Here is a 24,275-nt window from a genome sequence, read left to right on the forward strand (position 1 = left end):
ATGGCAGTTTTATACACTGCCAGAGCACCTGATGGGTGCAGACCTGATGACACTATATGGGTGATCCAGCAAACCTGAAATGGATCTGGTCCAGGATTTTAAATTCATTACTTTTTACTTTTAAGAAATTCATTCCAGGTTTGCTGGATAACCCAGCTTCAAATTTGAAAGTGAATCATCTCCAGCCTTGGAGAGTTTTAATAAATTGGCCCTATGATTACCTAAAGCTTCCAAAAAAGTTCCTGCTAACCAGGTTTTTTTCTGGCATTTTTTTTACATTGTTTTTCTTCATTTGAAACCTTTCCAAATTGCTGTTCTACATTAGGACCCCCACCCCAATGGGATGTTGCCAGAATGTGATCTTGGACACTGGGTTTAGTGTGGGGTGCTTTGCAGAGTGCTAACTATACTAGTCACAAAGCACCTTCCAATTTCAAAGTTGAGGAATCAGCTCTGAGCTTGACTTTTTCATCTTGGGTCTGATTTATTAAAGCTCTCCAAGGCTGGAGATGATACACTTTCATCAGTAAAGCTTGGGGATCCAGCAAATCTGGAATGTATTTCTTCAAAGTCATTTGCTATTTGCTAGCAAATGTTTTAAATCCTGGAACAGATTCATTCTAGGTTTGCTGGATCACCTAGCTTCACTGGTGAATGCATTGGAGAGCTTTAATAAATCAGACCCATTGTCTTGGTGTGCTTTGGGCTGTGTAAGATTACACTGGGGAATGCATTTTTTGTTGAGTTAGATCTTACACTTGTTTTATTACAAATTTTTGGGTGGTGAATCCAGAAATGACCCCAGTTTTTTGCTGTCACGTCCAGTTTTACGATACAGGGTACCCTCAATTTTTGTAATTTTTTTTTACATATAATGAAATAATAACTTTAAAGTACTGTTTATTTAAATTTCTTTTGTTCATACAATGGATTTATTGTTACTCATTTTGTTTACATTTTTTTTTACAATAAAACATTTGAAAGTTAATTGGGTAAGCGGTTACGGTAAAAATTTACGCTTTTCCTGGAGTGTTTAGTGTTAGGACAGTCCCGCCAGGTGCTCCAATAATAGTCAGCCATCATATGTAAATCCCATCTACCTTGATACCGTCCTTCCATCTTGGTGGAATCGTTCACCTTGCTCATCACTGAATGCACCAAGGTTTTCCGGAAGTGAAGGATGGCTATGCAGAAAATGCACCTTGATGCTCATATTGCAACCAAGCATTTTGTAGCTCTCCAAGGGTTTCTGGACAATTTCTGTGTAATTAGTTGCTTGTGTGTTTCCTAGAAAGTCATTGACAACGGCTTTAAATGTTAACCAAGCATTCTTTTCGACTTCTAACATTGTCCTGATGAAATGTTCATCTTTGATGGTCTGTGGACCATCAAACAAATCGGCCTTTATTTTTTCAAATGACAGGCTAGGAAATGCCAAAATGAGGTACTTGAAACAGTCCTTCAGTTGGCAAAGCTTTAACGACCTGCATTATCAGACCCAGTTTCATGTGCAGAGGCGGGAATATAATATTCTTTCTATCAACAAGTGGCTCATGTGGAATGTTTGGATCACCTGGTTTTAGGGCAGATCTTGGGGGCCAATTCCTTTGCACCCAATGCCTCCCACGAGCTCTGCTGTCCCACATGCACAGATAACAGGGATAATTGGTAGAAGGAAGCATACCATTTTAAGGTCAACACAGACCACCCAATTGTGTTGGTGATATTGCAACAACTCAATGACCCTCTTTATGTCTGCATATTCCTCACAAAGAGAAACTGAATGGCCATTTGGGACTGACCCATATATAATGCCATTGTGAAGGAGGACACACTTTAAGCTCCGCTTTGAGCTATCAATGAATAGTCGCCATTCGGTTGAGTTATAGATTAGAATTCCCAATTCCTCCAATAAACCAGCTATGTTATGACAATACACAAAGCCACGGTCAGTTCTAAAGTACTGCAGAAATGTAATTTCTCTGGTTCAAAAGTACAATACCTTAGTTTCTTTTTCAAATAAGTTTTCCTCATGCAGTCTTGATGCTAGGAGTTCTGAAGCCTTCTTCGATAGTCCCAAATCAGGTGACAAATCACTCAACTAATGCTGATCAAATCCCATTATGAATAGACTCCTCTTCAATTTCAAACTCTTCATCATTGTTGTCACCTAGTTCATCACCATTGTCATGTTCATCAAGAGAGGGTAGTGTAAGGAAAACCAGCACTGGGATTTTATCTGAATGAGCCACTGGGCGTATAGCCGATGGTAGACTAGGATACTCTATGTTACATTTATTTTTTCTGTTATATCCTGAAGTTTTCACTATACAAAAGTACCAGTCACTGAAATGATCTCCTGGCTATTGCCAAACCATAGGTATACCAAATGGCATCTTATCACGTGTTCCCCTTGTCCACATCTATAAACCCTCGACACACTGTTTGAACACTGTATGAGGGGCCCAAGACTTATCTTGATTACAAGTTTAACTTTGAAATATGCTATATAGGCTTGCTCTACAAATGTGTTGATGTTCGCCCTTTGACTGGGAATGGTGAAACTGCCACAGATATAACAAACTGAATCAGGGTTGTTTAGGCACTTACGACGAGAAACAGCAGAGCCAGACATGATCTGAAAGAAAGGAAATACGTGTGTATGTAGAAAAATATTTTGCCAATTCACTACGTAGACAAGCGCACAACCTCTGACCACACTGTCTTGCGTGTAAATGAATAACCTATACAAATCCACGCTATAGAAATCACATTAATATAAGTGGTAGAGAAAAAAACCTGACGTGATAGAAGAAAACTAACTGCAATTTCAGAATCAGCATACCTACTTTAGTGTAAATAAGCTTAAAAATTGAAGTCAACAAAAAATTTGTTTAAAATAGTTTCCCAGTGTTATCTTTCATCCAATGCTTCTTTCAGAAAAAATCATTACCAATCTGCTAATAAAAGCAGTTGAAGTGATCAGGCAGTGCTAGGGTTTCTTTTTAGAAAGCCTGGTCTACAAACTAAGATTTACAAAAGCACCGCACATTTAGAGCTCTATTTCTGAAACAAGGAATCTGACATTCCCTCAATCATTCCCTAGGGGAATCAGTACCATTGAAACACATTACCCTGGAAGATTCCTACCAGGGAATGTTTGAGAAAATGTGATATTCCCTGTTTTAAGAAATAGAGCCCCATTGATGTTTTTTTTTTGGAAAATAAAGATTTTATATAAATAGTTTGATAAATGAGATGAAAGTATAATGAATGAACTTGTAAATGTAAAAAAGCAATTATAGTTTCCCTTTAAATTCAGAGCAGAGATGGAAAAATCTACGAACCAGCCTGAGGTTTGCCAAGACTCAATTTAGAGCTTACTTACAGTATAAATCTTTAATAAGGCTTTTTCTACTTTTCCATGTTTATTTTTGGTATCCAAGAAGATAGCTTAGATATTGTATACAGTTATATAAATGTTTGGCATCTTGCAAAGACTGAATGATGATGATAATCCTTACAATGTTAGAGATGCTCTTCAGTCTCTAAGCATAAATCTCTTGTTAGATCTGCTCTTACATGTGTTCTCTTTTCATCCTCTTTTAGGATTGGAAATGGATCCCGACAATCTGGACCTTGACTCCTTAACTCTAGATCCTGACAAGATAAACTTTCGGTAAATGTGTTTGTGTGATTCTTATATAAGGACTAATGCATAGATGTTTCTAAAGGAAAAGCTGCTCATTTGCCAGCAGCATTTTATCCGTTTTCCCTTTTCAGCACCGTAAAAACATGTATGTATGATATATATATATATATATATATATATACATACATACACACAGTTTCCTCAGTTAGAAAGGAGTGTTTTTTTTTTCCTTTAGACACTTTTGCATGAACTTGTTTTGTGTGCATTTAGTAAATCTCTTTGATGCCATGTACAAATGTCCTTGTCCTCTTCTTCTGTAGAATAATATTTGCATTCATTACCCAGGATGCATTACATAAAGGGGCTCCCTACCTGAGTTGTATGCTTTCATAGTATAAACATGCCCTCATACTTAATATGGCATGAAGCAGTGATAAAATTAAGGCTTTATTGTGTGCATCAATACTTACTGCAGTGCATAAATACAGTAGTTTAATAGGTAGCATTGCTGCCATTAGTGCTTGTGGCCCAGCATGCATTAGCTCACAGACAATGCGTCATTCTTTGATAAAATCAGAACTGAGAACATACAGTCTTTTAGTTAAGGACATCCGACATACCGACAACTCCTTGATACGAACAGGGCTTCCCTCCTGCTCGTGTGCAGGACAGAAGCTTGAAGGAGGGGGGCAGTTTGCATGATGCAGAAAAAATCCTTTGTTAAATACAGCTGATGTTGTGGGTGATCTTAAGGACTGAGCTCTTTCTGCAACCTCTTGAAATTCTTTAATGACCAAGACAAACTCCGTAGTTGTTTCTTTTTGCATATCAAAGCACAGCTTGCTCCAGAAGTTAATGAATGTCTAGGCTCCATAAATTCTTTTTATTTTGCTTTGTTTGTGATTAACTCAACAAACAACATGCTGCCTAATTTGTTCCGACTTACATAAGAATTCAATTTAGGAACTAACCTTCAGTCCCTACCTCGTATGTAACCTGGGGACTACCTGTATTTCATTGTTCTCAGTTTATCATTTGGTATTGTGGACCTTCCTGCACTTCATATGAAGAAGAAAGGAAAACAGTAGCTAAAATTTACGAGGAGAAAGGTGGGCAAGTGAAGGCACATTTGTACTGGGTGGTGCCCTGATTACCCTGTGGGTACACTTTTCCGACATTGAACAATAAAGCCTAGAGTAGAACCTCTGAACTAATAGGGTATAGATTAAGTTTGTAGGAAAAAAGAAGATATATCTGTACAGAAACTTAGAAATCTGCCAGTGACGGCTTCCACAAAGTGCTTAAGAAACTAAAACTAATTGTAACCATTGGGGTGCACCAGATGTACTGTGTGTCTCAGATTATGGCATAATAAGGACAAAGATAAGATATGCCATTGTATTTCACATTATGCCTACAGGATAATGAGCTCCAGAGAGCATCCCAGCTTTCTATTTGACCAAGTTTGTATCCATAAATACTCCAGAAAGTTGTTTTTATTCAATTTTATTTTGGACCTATTTATAGTTATAAAAAACAGACAAAACCGTGTTTTTTTTGTTTTGTTTTTTTGGCTAACAGTGAATTTGTATTCAGTGATAAGTTTTCATCGAATACATAGAAGACATCAAACATCTGCAATGCAGGATCATGTACTCGATCCAGATTTGGGCCAGTTGAGTCGGCACTATACAGATATAGAACCTAGTATGGACACACACTCTAGTTTTTTTACTCTATCGCACAGTTACACCTGAGGAAGCCCACACTGGGCCAAACCTGCCGGTCCGTAAGCTGCACGTTTTGTCTGTTTCTCATATATTTGGTTACTTGGGGTTGGCACGAATCCCTATAAGAAAATCCAAATGGTGAATATTCTACACCTATCCACTATTACACTTTCTCAAATATAGCTATTTATAGTTATGTTGAATATAATTCTTCTTCTGTTGTGCCGGGAATAGATTTGGAGAATCTGAGACTTAAGGGAAAAATATCTATTATCCAGAATTAAGTTGGTTTCTTTTCTGAGACTTTTTCCCTAATCAATAAACAGACTTTCTATTAGGTATTTAAAACGACTTATTGGTCTTTGCCCATATACGGATCTATGCTTTATCCAAAGTGTGTGGTCTGGGCATGGCGGTATAAATGTGTGTTGCTGGGGAGTTCCTGCCACCTCCCTACCAAACTATTCTCTTGTGCACCACTACCAGGACTTAACTTTATTTTGTGTGTGCTTTGGGCTGTGTAAGATAACATTGGGGAATGCATTTTATGTTGAGTTAGATCTTGCACTTTTTTTTACTAATTTTTGGGTGGTGAATCCAGAAATTACCTTTGTTTTTTGCTATCACATCCAGTTTTTCTGATACAGGGTACCCTCTATTTTTGTCAAAAAAATTTTTTACACAAATAAATAATAATATAATAACTTGAATGTACTGTTTATTTCAATTTATTTTGTTCATACAAAGGATTTATTGTTACTCTTATTTTCCCTTAAAAAAAATGTTATAAAAAAAATGTGAACTTGATGCCATTATCAAAACTTTCAGAAAAGATTACCGAACATATCTATGTTACATTTAATTACTTTGGAGTGAAGTATCGAAGTATCCAAAGGAAAACATACAATGCCATGTTATTGTGTAAGTTCCCAGTGCTGCACAGAACTAGCAGAAATGCACAAGATATAATAGATCACATGCATGACCTGCACAAGGCTGTGGAATGTATTGATGAATTGTGTAAAAAGCGTATTAACTGAGGCGTATGATTAATGTCCCAGTACTTGTACTATTCCTATTCAGCTCCTCATTAGAGTTTTATCTTGTGGTACAAAGGGTGGGAAGCTGCCCAAATCATAAGTAAAGGCTTAAAATGTACGAAATTCTGCCAGGAATCTGGGACAAAGTGTTTTACACAATAACTGCTGCTGTTAGAGAATGTGACTGATTTGTGCAGTAATGACTAAATAATGCTACAGCAATAAAGAGAGGCCTTGCTCTTTAGATTTTGCAGGAGGACTTTTTAGCTCTGAACTAACTTCAGTGTAGTGCTGTGGCAGATAAAAATGTATAAAGGTTATGGTAACAATAAAAGCAAAAAGAAATTTCTTTGACATTGCCATTTAAAAGCCAATTCCCCAAAAATTGCCTGATTTTTATACAATTGTAATATACTTTTAAACATAAAGATCCTCTAATTGCTCAAACCTAGGGAGCCTGTTTACAGTTCTTTAGTTTAGGTAGACTTTGAACTGTACAACAATCGCACAGAGAAATCTGTGCTTCTTTATTTCACTATTATAAATACACAGTATATATATAGTGCCGACATATTATGGAGCACTGTACAAAGTCTATAGTCATGTCACTAGCTGTCACTTAAAGGAGCTCACAATTTAATGTCCCTACTATAGTCATATGTTTTTTTAATACAGTCTAAGGTCAAATTGGGGGTGAAGACAATTAACCTAACTGCATGTTTTTGGAATGAGGGAGGAAACCGGAATACCTGGGGAGAACCTGCAAACTCCATGCAGATAGTGTCCTGGCTGAGATTCTAACCTGGGACTTAGTGCTGCAAAGGCCGGGGTGCTAACCTACCTTTATTATAGTTCATGTAACGCACAAGGTAAAATGAACTATACTCAGGATTTTAATGCAGAGATCTGTACAGAGAAGAAGTTTCCCCCTGAAAAACACACAGAAAAAATTTGAAACGCATAAAACATATTTATAACTAAAGACCTTTATAAATGCAGTGTCTTAAGAGATATATACTGCAGGATGCTGCTATCTGTGCCTTTAATCTAAACCTATAGAATACTTACACAATAAATCTTTAATGATCTGCTTCAATATTTTGTTTTAGTTCAGATTATTGTTACAGTATAGAATGTGGAAATTCTATACTAAATGAAAATTGTTGACGCACATCAGCTATTCATTTCTTAATGAAAATGTGATATGTATAATGTTTAGAAAATGTACCGTACATTGTTTAATATTCTTAGTACGTAATAAAGTACAAATAAGTGCCACAGTGCTGGGTTATAGGAAAAGGCAAAATATTACATTGAAATTACTCACAACAGTAATAAAAACACAAAAAGTGATAGACACCCCAAATACATAGAACAATGCAATAAACATGTCTCCCAGTAAAGATCAGGGGTTTCCAAAAACACTTTACACCACCAAGTATGTAAATATTCAACAATTTCAAATATAAAACCAAATATGTAAACAGCCCATTGTAATCAAATATCAGATTTGTTATTATATATAAAAATTCATAGAGTGGCACTGATGTCACAAGTGAGTACTGCCGGTCACTGGAAGAAGATCGAAAGAGGAAGAGGACCACACACACATCATGAGAGCAGCTTGAGAAAATTTAGAAAAGGTATAAATAAAAAAAGAAGCAAAATTTACTGCCAGGATTGCTCCAAATGTGGCTGACACGAGGGGAAACCTGTCTGAAGTAGAGTTTTAGGACGGACCATTCACTGTGTAAATGCCATCAACATACCTAAACTAATAGAATCCACCTGCTCTGTTTTTAACAATGCCTGACTATACAAAGTTTTCATATTTGTGCATCGCTGGGCGGTATAGCACAGACACATTTAATTATTTTTTTGATATTGTACTGGCAGACAACAAATTCGATGCGTTTTAGTGTGTGTCACAGTGGAAAGATGTGAACAGGAAATCCAGTGTACAAAGGGATAAAAAGAATCTTCCTCGATCAAAATCTTCATTTACAGTGTATTCAATGCTAGACTGCTGCATCATTTGCATATATATTTGTTTATGTTTATACAATGAGCTTCTGTTTTCTTGATCTAGTTACTAAATAGAATAAAATTTATGTCCCTTTCATCCCGACTCTCATATATTTCTGCAGTCTTTTGTATCAGCCAGCAATGATCCAGCTTTTGTATCGTCCACAGGATTCGCTTTTGATTCTGTCGTCAAAATCTCATAATGCTGCATCTTGTTTTTTGGGCAGTGAAATTAAAGGGACATCTGCAGGGCAAATGTGTTTATCCGTCTTTAAAGTACCAAAATAATTGCTGCAGTTCTTTTTCCTCTAGCAAAAGCCTAACATTCCCCTTACTTTCCTAGTTGTGTTATTGGAGAATTCAGCTTGAAGGCTTAGCAGCGAGAAGCTATTGCATTTTAAATTATTAAACTAAAGATTAAAGCAACACAGATGTTGTGGCAGTGGGTAATGCCATGTTAAATTATGTTGGTTAAAGACTTCAGACATCCTATGCTTATATGTCTGAGCATAATATAACACAAATTGTGTAAGGAAGACAAGATTATAATATGTAAAAAGTTCCTGACAAAATGCTGATCTCCTAATTCAGTATAAAATCTATAGCCCCATGAATGTCAATTTTTTTAGGCTATAGAACAGATAGTTAGCAAGTTGTGCATGCTGTACCAAATTGTCATTCATAGATAAAGAGAACCAGTATAGTATGTGTTAGTGTTAATACAAATCTACTGTTGAAATGTTATATAAAATAGTACAGCCTTGGCTTTCATTGAAAGCTGAGTGCTCAATAATGTTCTTCTATTCCTTTTCCCTTAGAGCAGAATTATTGGTTACTCCCCAGCTGCTTATAGCTGGGCCCGGCACTATTCAGTAACCACTTGGCTGTTTTTGGATGGTTACTGAAGAGTTGGATTACAATACAGGGGCTGCCACCCACCTACAATTTCTTACCACCCCACTTAAAAAATGTCTGGGTTGAACACTGGGCTTAGTGTGGGTCTCAAGCCTCAAAGGAATGCTTCAGCTCAGGGCTTAAAACAAATACTCCTTTTGGGTTTTTGGAGCAGAATAAAGTTGTCAATTGCCAAAGCCTGGACAAAATGTTACAGAATTGCAGTACATCTCTGCAGTGTGCATTTCCCCATGTATTTCTTTTTCTCTGTTGTCCGAACAAAGTTGGGAGCACATTTCGGTTTCTGTGAGATTGATGGGTATTTATTTGTAACAGTAGCAGAAGACAAAACATGGAGAAATGTGTGTACCTTGCTCAGACTTTGCCAACACTTCGGATTCTTTCATGTAGTTTTGCCTGTTATTCTGATATTACCAATAAACAAAGCTGTAAATTGAACAAGCTTTTGTAATGGCCTCCAGGCCTACACTGTTGTAAAGAAATACTGAACAATGAAGTTAAGAATTTTGGTATATCACTGGGGATTGCTCATGGTAATGGATGCTTACAGGGCAGATCAGAGGCAGCAACCCATTTTGGCTCCCTTCTCCTGCCTGGAACAGATTCTGGCTCCCTTCTCCTGCCTGGAACCCTCTGGCTGCCTTTTGAGCCTGGAACCCTCTGGCTGCCTTCTAAACACACTCCAGCCTGCAACACAGTGGCTGATCATCTTCCCTCAGCCTCTTGCTGATCAATTTCCTCTCACTTTTGGTGCACATTTACCCAGTCAAGATTGGGTTGGGCCAAGGAACTCACCCTTTCACTCCCTTGGCCAGCTCCACGGCCCTAAAGAACCTGGTTTCTTTCACTGGAGCCTTTAATGCACTTTCCTGACACCTTTAGTGACACCCTGTCACATATCCCCCCCGTGGGGTTGGCACATTTCCTATATAATTACCACAGAATAAGGCCTCTGCATTTACTTGCTCTACCCGCTTTGTAGGCTGCCCTAAAATGTTCTTTTTAGAGACCTGGTGCTCTGGACCAATTTGTCTCTGTCATCTTTAAGCTCCTTCAGCAAAGCGTCTTTTCTTGATACAGCCTTGTTTCCCTAGATTTTCAACAGACTCTTGTTTTTCCTTTGTCATCTTTCCGTTTTTTCCCTTTTCTTTCTGCTTGTGCATCTTAAGACACTTATGGCACTTTCTAGGATGCATTCCTCAGCAGGCTTTTGCAGTATGTTCATTTTCAGGGTCCCACCCTGTGTAAACAGAACATGACAGACGTAGCATTCATATTGCTTTTCCCCAGACCCAGTTCTCGGGTGCCTCTGCAAGTCCTGATCACGATTTGAGCGTCTGGGACAGGTATAGCTGCACACCTCACATTGGCAAGTTTTCTTTACAAATTCTTTTTTAATTTTTGTTGGTTTTGGAGGCTTCTTGTTTCCAACCACTCTTGTAGCCTCCTTTCCACTGGTGTAGCAACACCTTCCTCAACATTCCCCTGAGCATCCTGTTCATCAGGCACAACAGGGACAGTTTTTTCCATCTTTACTCCACCTAATTTATTAAACTCTTCCCGCACCTTCTTGGAAAGAGAGATACTTTCATGGGTTTCTTTGGAACCATCAATCTTCTCATTGATGTCTGGAAGAAGCCCATTGAATTCATCCATTTCCATCTGAATTTCCTCAGTGAATTCATTTGCAGCTTTTTCCAACTGTTCTGAAGGTAGAGCCACTCTCTTCTCTATGACATCAGATTCAGCATCTCCCTCTTCAGCCTTAATTCACTCCGCTTCATCCTGCCCTTCAGGCTCCGCTGAAACAGGATCCCATCCTTTAGTTTGGACTTCAATAAAAGGAAACTTTCCCCAGACAGCTCAGGAACACATTCATTAGCTTCCATCTCAGATAATATGGGGACACATTTATCAGCCTGCACCTCAGTCCTCACAGAAGTATCCTTGTCGGTCAATGCCGGAACACTTTCTTCAACTTCAATCTCAGTTAACACAACAATACTTTCTATAGCCTTTACCGCACATGAGACAGGGACACTTATTTCAGCCTTTACTCTTCACCAGAGACCACTGTAATTGGGACACCCCCTTTAGATTCATCTGATTTCTCTCAAGCTGCATCTGAAACAAGATTGGCAATTTTTTCTTCTTCAGACTCATACTCTTCATTGTCATCATTATCATCCTCATTTTCACTCTCTTGCTGCTTGGCCCATTTCCCCTTTCTGGCTACAGACTTTGCTGGAGTGGTAGCTTTCGCTAGAGTCCTCTCTATCTCTTCCCTGCTTGAAAACGTTTCCCCCATTGCCAGGGGTGATGACAATTTCTGCAGGACCCACCGCTGCGGCGTCATCTTTGGGGAAAAAAATTGATGGCCACAATGGCGCAACCCTTTTCCCTTGGCAACCGACAGTCCCTCCAAATTCTGTGCGGCCAGCTGCTGCAAAACCTCAGTCAGCATTTTCCGATTCTCCGCTGCAGCCTGAGAGACCTCCGGCAATCGTTCCCTCAACAAACGATTGGTCTCCTGCTGTGCTTTATAACTCTCTCTTTGAGCAGCATTGGCTTGCTGCTGGGTAGCATTAGCAGTCATCAGCTGCTTCAGGACCTCTTCCATTTTCCTGCCACTCGGTACACTAGCCCTTTGAATCACTGCTGCAATTTTCGCTGCTTAATCTGCCCGCATCCTCCACCAAATGTGGTATATCACTAGGGGTTACTCATGGTAATTGATGCTTACAGGGGAGATAAGAGGCAACAGACCCCAAAAGTCCAAAATAACAGCAGTTTTTATTTGTTTAGGCAAGTGTTACGGCACACTCTCCAGCAGTAGCCCGGCTGGGCCTCTGGCTACCTCGCTTAGGTGCCCTCTCCTACTAACACACACTAAATCAACACTAGTTTACTCACAGTTCCAATCTGGTTTTGCCTGCTGGCTTTCCTGGAGCTCTGTCCCCTCTCATGTGGCATGGAACCCACTCTGGCTCCCTTCTCCTGCCTGGAACAAATTCTGGCTCCCTTCACAGCCTGGAAACCTCTGGCTCCCTTCTCCTGCCTGGAACAAATTCTGTCTCCTTTCACAGCCTGGAACCCTCTGGCTGCCTTCTAAGCACACTCCAGCCTGCAACGCAGTGGCTGATCCTCTTCCCTCAGCCTTTTGCTGATAAATTTCCTCTCTCTTTTGCACCGGAGTGCAGGTGCACATTTACCCAGTCAGGATTGGGTTGGGCCAAAGAACCCACCCTTTCACTCCCTTGGCGGGCTCCAGGGCCCTAAAGAACCTGTTTTTTTTCTTTAAAAAAAACTATCCAAACCTCCTCACTTTCATTTCTCTGGAGCCTTTAATGCACTTTCCTCACACCTTTTAGTGACACTATCACGGAATATATATTATTTGATGATGGTAAGGCATTCCAACTAGTACTGGGAGTTTTAAACCCTGACCAGTACCCAGGCCTAGCTGACCTAAGGTAGGTGTACAGCTTTGTTGGGAAGTGCAGTGGCAAGAATGTTGTAATTCTAGAGATGTGTGGTCCTATATGGCCTCTCAAAATCCTGTCTCAGTCTTTATTTGTAGGGTTAGAATAAACAAGGTAAATTTGTGTTAATAGGAAAAAATAGATATTTATGGTTGTCACGTCCTCCTGTTACACAACTACATTTCTTCTTGATGTCCTATTCTTTATGGCCACAGTTTTCTCTTTGCTGCAGAAAATTATGGTGCAGGTTTTGACAGTGGTTAAAGTGAAAAGGCCTTTGTCTGTCTGCTCATCATATGTTTCTGAGATTATTTGGGATTCATTGACATATGCATTTGACCTGCAGTTAACCTCATTCTGACCTGCTTCAAACAGGATTTGCTTTTCCATAAGCTTGTATATGGATGCAAAATCAGCCTTAAGCAAACAAAGGCCCATTAACAAACTCTCTGAGTATTATGGGACATGATTAGTATTTTCTAATTCAGTTGAATTCAATTCATTTTAACATGTTGATTAACTTATACATTGTATGTGTGCCTAATGAAAAGTCCAATTTATGTTTTACTTTCATGGCATTATTTTTTTAAACATATTAACAACCATATGTGGTGCAGAAGGGGAAGGGCTAATGGCAGGCACACCTGAGAATTATTTTGGATCCAAGACCTTGTCAAAGTTTGTGTTCTGTTTGCCGATAAGATGATTATCATTGTACTGTTTATACAAGGAATGAATACAGAGTTGTGCACAATAAATAAAATGTCTTTAAACCAAGTTGGTATAAAATGAATGGGGCTTTATAGACTACAAGCATTTCTCCTGGGATTTGTAATTCTTAGCTTTGTGTGCCCAAACACAAAGGGTTCATTTGTACTGTGATTAGCAAATCTCTAAGTACAACATAAGTTACAAATGGTACAGCTTTCTTCGGATATGTTAGATTAATACACTTTTTAGATTTGTCCATTGTTTTTGATTTGCCAGTCACAGAATGGAAAGACGCGGCAGTGAGCGCTTGGATCTAGATTTCTTATCCTTGCCCCCATACAGTGCAGAAGTCCGTGTGCGCTCAGACAGCCTGAGCAGTACTGGCTCATGTGGCAAGTTTGTGCTGCGTCAGAGAGTGGCACAGCTTATGACCTGCATGGAAGATGTAAGCTCTGATGATGACATACACGAAGAGCTCTCCCGATCTATTGACCAGGCTTTTCTAATCTGTGGGAAAAAGATGCCATCAAGATTGCAGGATTTCAGGTCTATTTTGTGTATTTGTATATCTACTTACATGTGAATTAAATGTATTTCTAATATTACTATTATAGCACTACATGAAATTGTACTTGCCTATTATACATTCAACAATATGTTGGTTTAGGATTCTATTCTGAAACCTTTACATTACTTTATCGCTCTCAAAAGTTTATCTTTTATTTCAGGGCCTATCCCATTATTAGATTGCTTATCTTTATAGCTTATGTTTCTTCTTATTTTCTGTGCTGTTCTGTATTGGTAATAAAATGTCTATTTTACTTTTCTGCTCAGAGTGTAATAGTGCCGTGCAAAGAAAAATACCATACCCTTTTTTAAACTTAAATTTACTAGTTTTTGTTTTACTTTTTTGCCACTTCAAAGCAGCTGGAACAAGCAAATTTGATTTTCAAATGTTTGTTATACAGGTAGTCCCTGGATTACATACAAGATAGGGACTGTAGGTTTGTTCTTAAGTTGAATTTGGATGTAAATTGGAACAGGTACATTTTTTTTTTTTATAAATGCAATTAGGACAGATGTTCAGGACAACATATTATTCATTACCTTCTGGAGCAAGCTGTGCTTTGATATGCAAAAAGAAAAACTATTTGTCTTGGTCATTAAATAGTTACAAGAGGTTGCAGAAGTCGTACAAAACCACCCCTCCCCCCATCACACCAACAAACAGGGAAGCCAGTCTGTATCTAGGAGTCGTCCCTATGTTGTATGTCCTTAACTCGGGGACTACCTGTAGTTAGTTTTGCCATTATTAAATGACCCTTCTTTGGCATTTTTGTGACTTTTTTCTGTTTACTTGTCATTTGCTAAAAAAATATGCTTACAATCTAATTTGACTCCCATGTGAACCTTCTATTGTCTGTATAGTTTGTTGAACTTTGTATTGTGTGTTTTAATTTGTGTTTTTCATAATGGTAACATACAACCTGTGTTCTGTCTTCAGGCTGCAGGTTGTTACTTGGAATGTGGGCACAGCATCGCCACCTAGAGATCTCAGCTCATTATTGCTGCTTGATTCGCCAGTCTCAAATATTGATATGTATGTCATTGGGTAAGTGTCATCACAAGGGTTTACATAACTTCTAAATGCCTGATTCATTAAAACTGGGGAATGATCACATTTATTGCACATAGAAACTAATAAGAAATAGTAATATTATTGTAATTGTACATGAACAGATATTAACAGTAATGGACTCAATGAACAACTCCGGCAAAACGTATATGCTTTAAGGGACATATACCTGAAAACATGTACAATCCATGAAATGATCAGAGATCCCCTTTACCAGTTATTGGCCATTATATCTTTACCACCCCTTCTTTTTGTTATGTTACTAATCATTCTTCTTTCTTTGATAACCTCTTCTACTGGCAAAGCCTCATGCTAGGGTATTTGTAATCTAATATCCTGAAAAACAATGTTACCATAGATAGCTCCATGAACTAAATGTTATTTGTCATAATGACTCTTAATTTTAGCATTGAAAGTTGAAAATAACAGTCAGTAACCAAAGTGTATAATGGCTACAGCAAATAAATTTACAGCACAAAAACACAATAAGATAGGTGCACATCGTGTCTTTTAGAAGTTGTTAACAGGTTAGTTGTCTTTTGCATTTTTCTTTGCAAACACGAAGCCTAAACATAACCTTTTGGTTTTTTTTTGGTGTTATTACCATCGATAACGTGGATGTGTAAATCCATAAACCATTAAAATTTGTCTGTGTTTTAGGCTGCAGGAGGTAAATTCAAAGATCGTAAACTTTCTATCGGATTTGGCCTTTGATGACCCATGGAGTTTGTTTCTGATGGACATTTTGGCTCCTTTAGGGTATATAAAGGTATGTATCGATTTTTTAATAGTATTTGGGCATTGTCGGATAATTCCATAAACGCATCTCTGGTGTCAGTGTTAGTCTGTAGAGGTCACTATTAGACAGGGTGATGTCTGGTGGTTGGAATACAGTGCAGATTTCCATATGATATTTAGGTTTTCTGTCTACCATATTTTAAGATAAAAGTAAAAATGCATGCTTTAATATTGTAATGTGTTTATGTGGATGTTACTTCGGTAAATACAGAAAAAGTACACTTCTTGTGAGGTCACAGTTCTTGGTGGAATGTAGCTTCTCTGGCACTTTGAGTTCTTAGTTTTTTTTTTTATTAGACACACACCTGTTGCTTAGCCAGGTAAATCATACCTTATAATCTGAATAAAGTCAATGCCATATTGACCACATTCTATCAGGAAATTGATCATACATTGCTACATGGCTTGTTGTCACCATAGTGTTAGTAATTGTTGTTCTTAATTTTTTTGCATTTATAATCAGCTAAGATTCACCATCCTAACCTAGATTTAATAAAGAACCCTATTAATGATTGATTAATATTTATAAGGAAATGTTTAAAAAATTAGGATTGCAGAAAAAAGGAATTAAGCCCAGCTTGCTTGGTTTCTGTAAAGCCACAATCTTTTCTATTAGTAACACTGATAAATATGTTATTTTTATTTGTAAAATGATCATACTGCAGCACTTTTTTTGCTGTAAATAAAATGTATATTTGAAGCCACTGACATCACTGTTCTATGTTTCAGCTTTCTTCGATTCGGATGCAAGGGCTCCTACTTTTGATCTTTTTGAAACACAGGCACATTCCCTTTGTACAGGACATTCACACCAATTACATTCGTACTGGATTGTATGGCTACTGGGTAAGTAATCTGGATTATGAATGGTAAGGCAAGTCTTAAAGTGGAACTAAACCCTTTTTTCAAGATAACTGCAAGCAGGCAGGGTTTTATTGCAGAAGGGACAGCTGTTGTCCCTTCTGTGATAAAATAACCTTACCTACTTTATTTCAGTTTTTATAAACACACCCACCTGTTCCCATTCCATCAAGGGCGTATGGCGTAACTCCCGTGCAGGTGCGTGGGAATTCATTGAGTCCCAGCATCTGCAGGGGAAACCAGGATCCACCAGGTATTCTAGCAACTTAGAGTAAAGGTGCGTACACACTTCCAATTTTTATCGTTCCAATCGAACGGCGAACGATCGATTGCAGCAGGGTGCCGCTCCGTCGCTCTCCCCCTCCCCTCTCCATAGAGCATGAACGGTGCTGTATGTACAGCATCGGTCATGCATCGTGTAGTCCTTTGTCGTTGGAAAGGATCGTGAAAGATCCTTTCCAACGACAAAAATTGCACGTGTGTACGCGGCTTTAGTTTCCTTTTTCCATTTAACTATTTTTTTCAAATTTTTCATTTAACTAACGTTATTATCACCCACAGATATTATATATTTCTAAATCAAGTGGCAAAAAACTGGGTTAGGATGGCTGTCCTTCTGAATATTTCAACATACCCCATAAAGAGTTTTTGCCAACACTTTATAGTATGTATAATACTCTGGAAGGTAATCGTACTTTTGCCAACTGGTCAGAAAGCATACATTATGTTATAGCAAAAACATTTAATGTAGATGCAAAGATCCTTTCATAAAAGTTTTACTGAAAGCTTGTCCTGTCTCATTTTGCACCTAATTGCACCATCTGAAATTGGCTTTATTAAAGACAGATCCACAACAACCAATACAGAAAGTTTTGTCTGTTCTTGAATTTACCAATCTTCATCCTCAGGAGGACCTTAGCATTTTAACTCCAGTAGCTGAATAAGCATTTGATAGTGTGAAATGGCAAAGTGTAAAGATGTAAGGGATTTTTGGGTCAAGGTCATAGATTATATTGGTCAGATGATGAGTGTTCACCCCCCCATGGACTCACATCTGCAATGGATACCATACCTATTTGTCTGTGCTTACAAGGTGTACTACAATGCAATAATGGCTGGCCACCATACATTCTATATTTAAAGAAATTATGCATTTCTGAAGGGGCTTAATCAGTACAAACAATATCAATGGAGCAGCTTCTGTGATCTTATTGCAAATGTTATCAATGCTGGTTGAACGGATTTAGGAAATATCTGGTCTTTTTGTCCCCCATAATTGAATAATGTGATTTTAGTGTTGTAAAACATTTTTTTTCCCCAAAATTTCTGTTCTTTCAAAGGGTAACAAAGGAGGCGTTACTGTACGTATGTCTGTGTACGGACACATGCTGTGTTTCATGAACTGCCATTTACCTGCACATATGGAGAATACCAACCAAAGGCTGGATGATTTTGAGAGGATGCTGGAGGCCCAGCAGTTTGATGGGGAAAGCATTGGTGGCATTTTGGATCATGAGTAAGTTTAGCTCTTCAGATCTCAGTAAATAGACAGGTGGGGGGAGGATGGTTTGATGGAGTGTAAAGGGGGAAGTTAGGGATAAGCTGATTTTACATTTTATGGAAAACCTGGAGGAGCATTTTTCTGATCTCAGTGTTATTCTGTGTTATTCTTGGAAGAAAGACATAGGTTTCTTAGACTACTGCCCCGCTGACAATGTGCAGAATGTAATGCTTCACTGTATTTTATTTACTGTTCATAAACCACAATTTATCTTCTGTTACTCAGTGCGGTGTTTTGGTTTGGGGACCTGAACTTTCGAATTGCTGACTTCGGAATCCACTTTATTAGAGAAGTAGTAAATGGCAACCGATATAACTTACTTTGGGAAAAGGATCAGGTGAGTTAAATAAATAAATTCACCTATTCTTTTAACCTTCATGTAAAGGTGTAGTTATTTTTGAATAAGCCTGTGTGGGTTTTGATCACAGTGTGTTTTCCTGAAATTTAATTACTGGTATAAAGTTCTCCTTTCTATTTGGACAATGCAATTTATTTTCTGTCTTACTATTTTTAGTTAAATATTGCCAAGAAAAAAGAACAGTTTCTACAAGGATTTATGGAAGGTCCCTTAAAATTTAAGCCTACATACAAGTTTGATCTGAACTCAGATGTGTATGACACAAGGTAAAATTTAAGGAGATGTGTAGACCTCTAAAAATATTTTATGATTACTTTTGATGTTACTCACTTATATGTTTCATTCCTAGATGGAAGAAATCTCTGTTTGGACTTAAGTAAGAATAAAGCATTTTGTTTCACTAAACCTAGTTATAGCTGTTACTAATATATATAAAAAAAAAAACATAGAATACTGACGTTTTCAAACATTAATTTATTCTCATGTAGATTCTGTATATGAATCATATTAGACATTCACATGTATGACTGGCAAATACCTGAATATAAAGTTGGTTTACATACAGCATTGTCCTATTTTTGGATATTCACTGATAATAGAGTCTTGTACTGTGTCAGCCATTGATTATTGCAGGTGCTTTTGGTGATAGCTTTTATTTATTTACGTTAAGTTAATAAATATGCGTACGCTTTTGGAACTCCTTAGGACCCGTTTTCAGGCATTAAAAATCTGTAAAAAGCCTGAGGAAGGAACCCACAGGGCCCGAAAAGTGTGTATCTTTATTAAATTAGGTTCAAAAACTTTGAAACTACAAACTAAGCAAGTTTATAAATGCCACATTTCAAATTAAACATACGCATTTATGTCCAGTAGTTCTCATTTGCGAGTGTATTTATCTGAAATCTGTTTTTATGTTGACTTGCTATATAGTCCATTTAAAAGTTTTGGTAAGTTTTTTTGGAGCAGGGTCCTCTCCCCCACCTGTCACTATCTTTATCTGTCTGTCATTTGAAACACCTATTTAATGTACAGTGCTGCGTAGTATGTTTGCACTATATAAATCCTGTTATTAATAATAATCATCATCATAATCATCAAGCTTTCAATGCTTCAGCTGTTGTGTAAGCTGAAACACTGATGGTCAGGATTGTTAGTTGGGGTCATGGCAGGAACAGAACACATAGGTAGGGTCTCCAGTGTCCATATTGCATTCACAGTATGGGCTGTGAAGTGTTGTCACACTTCCTATCATGTAGATAGTATGAGTAGATGGATCACTGGAGCAAGAATATTTCTTGTAGCAAGATACCCTTATGCCCTTTGCATGTATGATGCGTTCCAGCTGTGCATTAGAACTGTTGTTTTAAATCAGAAAAGAACATAATCCAGGATCCTGATAACCAGTATATAAATATGATTGAATGTTTGCCAGCTAGTTTTGATTTGGCTGTTAAATGCTTTAATAATCCATTTTCCCTGGAATAAAAGTATTCTTAGATTGTTGTTCTCATTGAACAGACATGCAATGTTTGGATTATCCTTGTGCAAGTGTAACACACATAGGCCTTCCTCAGGGCTTACATATTTAGAAGAGGATGAGACTTATATGGAGTGCATGAATATAGAAAGAACAATAGTTCTACATATAGTTAGTCTTTTTGTTTTAACTTTTCCTAAATCTCCCATCCTTTTACATAATTCTTTAGGTCAGCTGAGCTGTACAATATTGCCTAGGTATTTGGCAGTTGTCAGTGTTTTATTTTGCCAAAGTAATCGTTGACAGTCATTTATTTAACTTTTTCAAGCCAGTATTTTTTTTGCCAGCAATATAAAGGGAAATGCTGTTATGTAATATATTAGCAGAAGTTCCAATGGACTTTTAATGTGAAAGTAGACATTCATTACCTCTACTATGTTCCCATTAAAAAACTCTGGCATGAAACATAACTCACTGCAATACAGCATTTGCTCCCTCTAATTGCAGATCAAAACAGGATTCATATAGAACACTTGGTTTCAAGAAGAGTCATTTTTCTATTAACATTGGAGCTGATAAATACTGGTCAATGGAAAGGGAATACATTTAGTGGAATAAATACATGATGCTTGTGAGATCTGTAAAGGACGCCACTTTGAGCTACATTAGGGCCTGTGTACATTGGCATTTGTGTGTCAGAACTGTTTTTCCCCCTCGGCTTAGAAGAACGTAAAACAGGTCAGAAGGAGGTCAGCATCATTTGTGAACCTAGAAATATCCATTCCATTCAAAACAAATATTTGCACTCTAGTTACACTGCTTCAAGATTTTACCTCCTTCCTTTTGCTTTCTCTTTTGTAAGATATGGAGGCAAATGATCTTTCCTTGGTCCAAAATGGCTTTGTAAGTTTAGTCAAAAACCAGGCTGCTTGTCATTACCACCATTATTGCTGTAAAATGTACACAAAAAGGGGTATTCTTCTTCATGTTTACTTACCCTGAATATTCTGTGTTGACAGTTAATTATTTTGGCTTCTGGCTAGCATAGAGCATGAAACAGTAGGTTGGCTCCGGCACCCACTATGTTTTAAACCAAGTATCCTGTATTAGTTGACATGGCTCTTTAATAAAAAAAAAACAAGGAGTAGGAATAAAAGGTGAAATTCATGCCAGAAACCTAATGGGAAATACAAACTGGTAATGTTCATGTCTGGTGTGCTTGTATGTGGTTAAGTGATTAGTCCCTGTCTTTTTTGACATGTAGTTTAGCACCATTGACAGCTGCTGTTTTAATACTAATTTGTTCATCATAACAAAGACTCATCCATATCTCTTTTTAAAACTAACCCATTAGTTATGTATTTGTAGGGTAAAGTAAAATTATGTTATACATAGTTTGTATGTCCGATATGAAAGTGTTTAATACTGGCTTGCTTATGCATGCGATCAGGTCTGGAATTTGAGGACTCTCCCTATAACACAGTGAGGTCAAAAAGCTAATGCTGAAAAAACTGTTAAGTGGTCATATATGGCCAAATCAATTCAAGCATTAATTAAAGCAATCAAGTTATGTTAGAACTTGTTCATATAAGCAAGTTTCAAACGTGCCAAACATACCCTGGCCAAGAATTTAATTGATCCAAACTTGAAATCACACTAACCTGAATTCTGTTTGCAGTGTTTAAGCTCAGTCTGTGGCTGCCCAATATAACGCATTGCTTAGGTTCTCAGACCACACTAGCAACCCCACACAAATGCATGCCTTTTTAATAGAGCATTCTCCAAATGCTTCCACCTATTATTAATACCAGTTAAAATGCACACAATTCTCTGTGGTCACTTAGGGACTATTATTTCATTTGGGTAACATTACCTTTTTATGAGTAAACACAGAAACAGACCCTGTATCCGGCACTCTGTATTACCTGAAGCCAAGTAAGGCTTAGTGCGGATAAGCGGTGGCAACGTTACTGAGAAGCGCCCAGTGGTTTCTACCTTTTTCTTCTTTATAAACCAGCAATACTATACAATACTGCCTTCATTCATTGCATATGGCGGGATGTGGGCAAGCTGCTACATGTAGCACTAACCACACCACAACCTCACTGTCCAAATTTAGTTGTGTCGTAATTGGTACGGTATCATGGTGTCCCCAGACAAGCCACACCTCATCATACCTATGACCTTCTCACATTAAAATCATAATATTCTGAATATTTTCAATTGTTGCACTCATATTGGCTTGTGGGTGGTTAGAAGAGTGTAGCAGAGCTCCAAGTTGTTTCCTAATTCTAGACCTAGGAGAAAAGCATGCCCAGGATCAGGTGGTACACTAGGAACTCCTTAAGGTACTCTTCAGCAGCATTGTTGCATTTACACAATATGTTCATTTCAAAGAGCCAAAGAAATTTTTCTATTTGGATGATAACATTGCCTAAAACAAGCTGTATAAAAGACTGGTCATATACTGTCTGTGAAAACAAGGCTGCATAGGGGTAAAGATTTGATCTAGCCTGCTAGCGTATATGTTGGAAAGTCTCTGTAATGGATTAGGAATGATTTCCATTCCCCCACTGCAAAAAGATCAATCTTTTTTCTGTCTATTCTCAAAGTTGAAGCCTTGCAGAATTCTTCGTTCCCCTTCTCTCCGGCTATGTACATGGAAAAATCTGTCTGTTTTGTTGCCAGTATTCAGTTTACATGGTTGCATGCTATGTTTGGACTGAGAGCTGCTAATATTGTGGCTGATGACAATCACCATAGATTCCAAATAGATATATAGCTTGATCAGGGTTTGTATAAACATGTTGATGTATCCTAAACATTGTGTTGCGATTTCTAGTGGGAAAAAGAGAAAACCAGCCTGGACAGATCGTATTCTTTGGAAGTTAAAGGAGGTTTCAGAAAGTGAACCAGATGAATTTGCTGGCTCCGAATTTGAGCACATCCTAAAAATTCATTTAGAAAAATATACAAGCCACATGAGCTATGGCATCAGTGACCACAAACCAGTAACAGGAACTTTCATTCTGCAGGTAAAAATCTGTATCTAAATCCGTGGTTTGTAAAGCCAAACTCTAGGCAGATTTAAAATAATAAATACCTTGTTTTATTAATAAAATACTAAATGCATTTTCATAGTTAATTACTACCTAAATCTGGTCTGATATGATATTTTGTAATTGTCTGTAAAAGAGCACTTAAACAGGGTAGAAAGCGGCAGCACTAGAAGCCAGACCCATGTAATGTAAAGAACATGTAAAAGAAATCTGTACTACAGTTAGGTCTATAAATATTTTGGTTCTGTACATTACCACAATTCATTTTAAATGAAACAACTCAGATGCAGTTGGACTTCAGACTTTCAGCTTTAATTCAGTGGGTTGAACAAAAAGATTGCATAAAATGTGAGGAACCAAAGCCTTTTTTTACACAATCACTTCATTTCAGGGGCTCAAAAGTAATTGGACAATTGACTCAAAGGCTATTTCATGGGCTGGTGTGGGCAGTTCCTTTGTTATGTCATTGTATGTGGTGTGCTTGTATGTGGAAGATTTTGCAGTGAACAGACAACATGCGGTCAAAGGAGAGCTCTCCATGCAGGTGAAACAAGCCATCCTTAAGCTGCAAAAACAGAAAAAACCCTTTCGAGAAATTGCTACAATATTAGGAGTGGTAAAATCTACAGTACATCATGAGAAAGAAACAAAGCACTGGTGAACGAGAAACCCCTTCACAACAGCCAACCAAGTGAACAGAAGCAGCCGAATGAATTCTGAGGTGTTCAGAGACATACTGTCTGCTCAAATCCAGCTAAATGCAGTCACATTGATTGGGAGGCGTTTCATAATACAGATGGACAACGACCCAAAACATAAAGCCAAAGCAACCCAGGATTTTTTTAAAGCAAAGAAGTGGAATGTTCTTGAATAGCCAAGTCAGTCACCTGATCTGAACCCAATTGAGCATGCATTTCACTTGTTGAAGACTAAACTTCGGACAGAAAGGCCCACAAACAAACAGCAACTG

General features: G+C 37.8%; 1 protein-coding gene across 6 annotated transcripts in view; it reads left to right on the forward strand.

Annotated features, from left to right (window-relative positions):
* Window positions 1-24,275, forward strand: part of INPP5K (inositol polyphosphate-5-phosphatase K) — a 53,657-nt gene that overhangs the window by 5,931 nt on the left and 23,451 nt on the right. For 3 of the 6 annotated variants that reach the window (XR_011923218.1, XR_011923220.1, XM_072429368.1), the window contains exons 1-9: window positions 13,685-14,101; window positions 15,060-15,167; window positions 15,852-15,960; window positions 16,719-16,835; window positions 18,191-18,366; window positions 18,637-18,748; window positions 18,926-19,035; window positions 19,119-19,145; window positions 23,089-23,281. Coding sequence is in view for 4 of the 6 variants with exons in the window: in XM_072429368.1 (XP_072285469.1) it covers window positions 13,839-14,101; window positions 15,060-15,167; window positions 15,852-15,960; window positions 16,719-16,835; window positions 18,191-18,366; window positions 18,637-18,748; window positions 18,926-19,035; window positions 19,119-19,145; window positions 23,089-23,281 (1,215 nt within the window). In the remaining 2 variants the exon portion in view is untranslated. Of the gene's footprint in view, window positions 1-3,609; window positions 3,680-13,684; window positions 14,102-15,059; window positions 15,168-15,851; window positions 15,961-16,718; window positions 16,836-18,190; window positions 18,367-18,636; window positions 18,749-18,925; window positions 19,036-19,118; window positions 19,146-23,088; window positions 23,282-24,275 lie in introns of those variants that run through there. The other 3 variants (XM_072429385.1, XM_072429349.1, XM_072429376.1) reach the window with 3 other exon arrangements.

This window comes from Pyxicephalus adspersus, chromosome 1, assembly GCF_032062135.1.
Source record: "Pyxicephalus adspersus chromosome 1, UCB_Pads_2.0, whole genome shotgun sequence".
Lineage (NCBI taxonomy): Eukaryota > Metazoa > Chordata > Amphibia > Anura > Pyxicephalidae > Pyxicephalus > Pyxicephalus adspersus.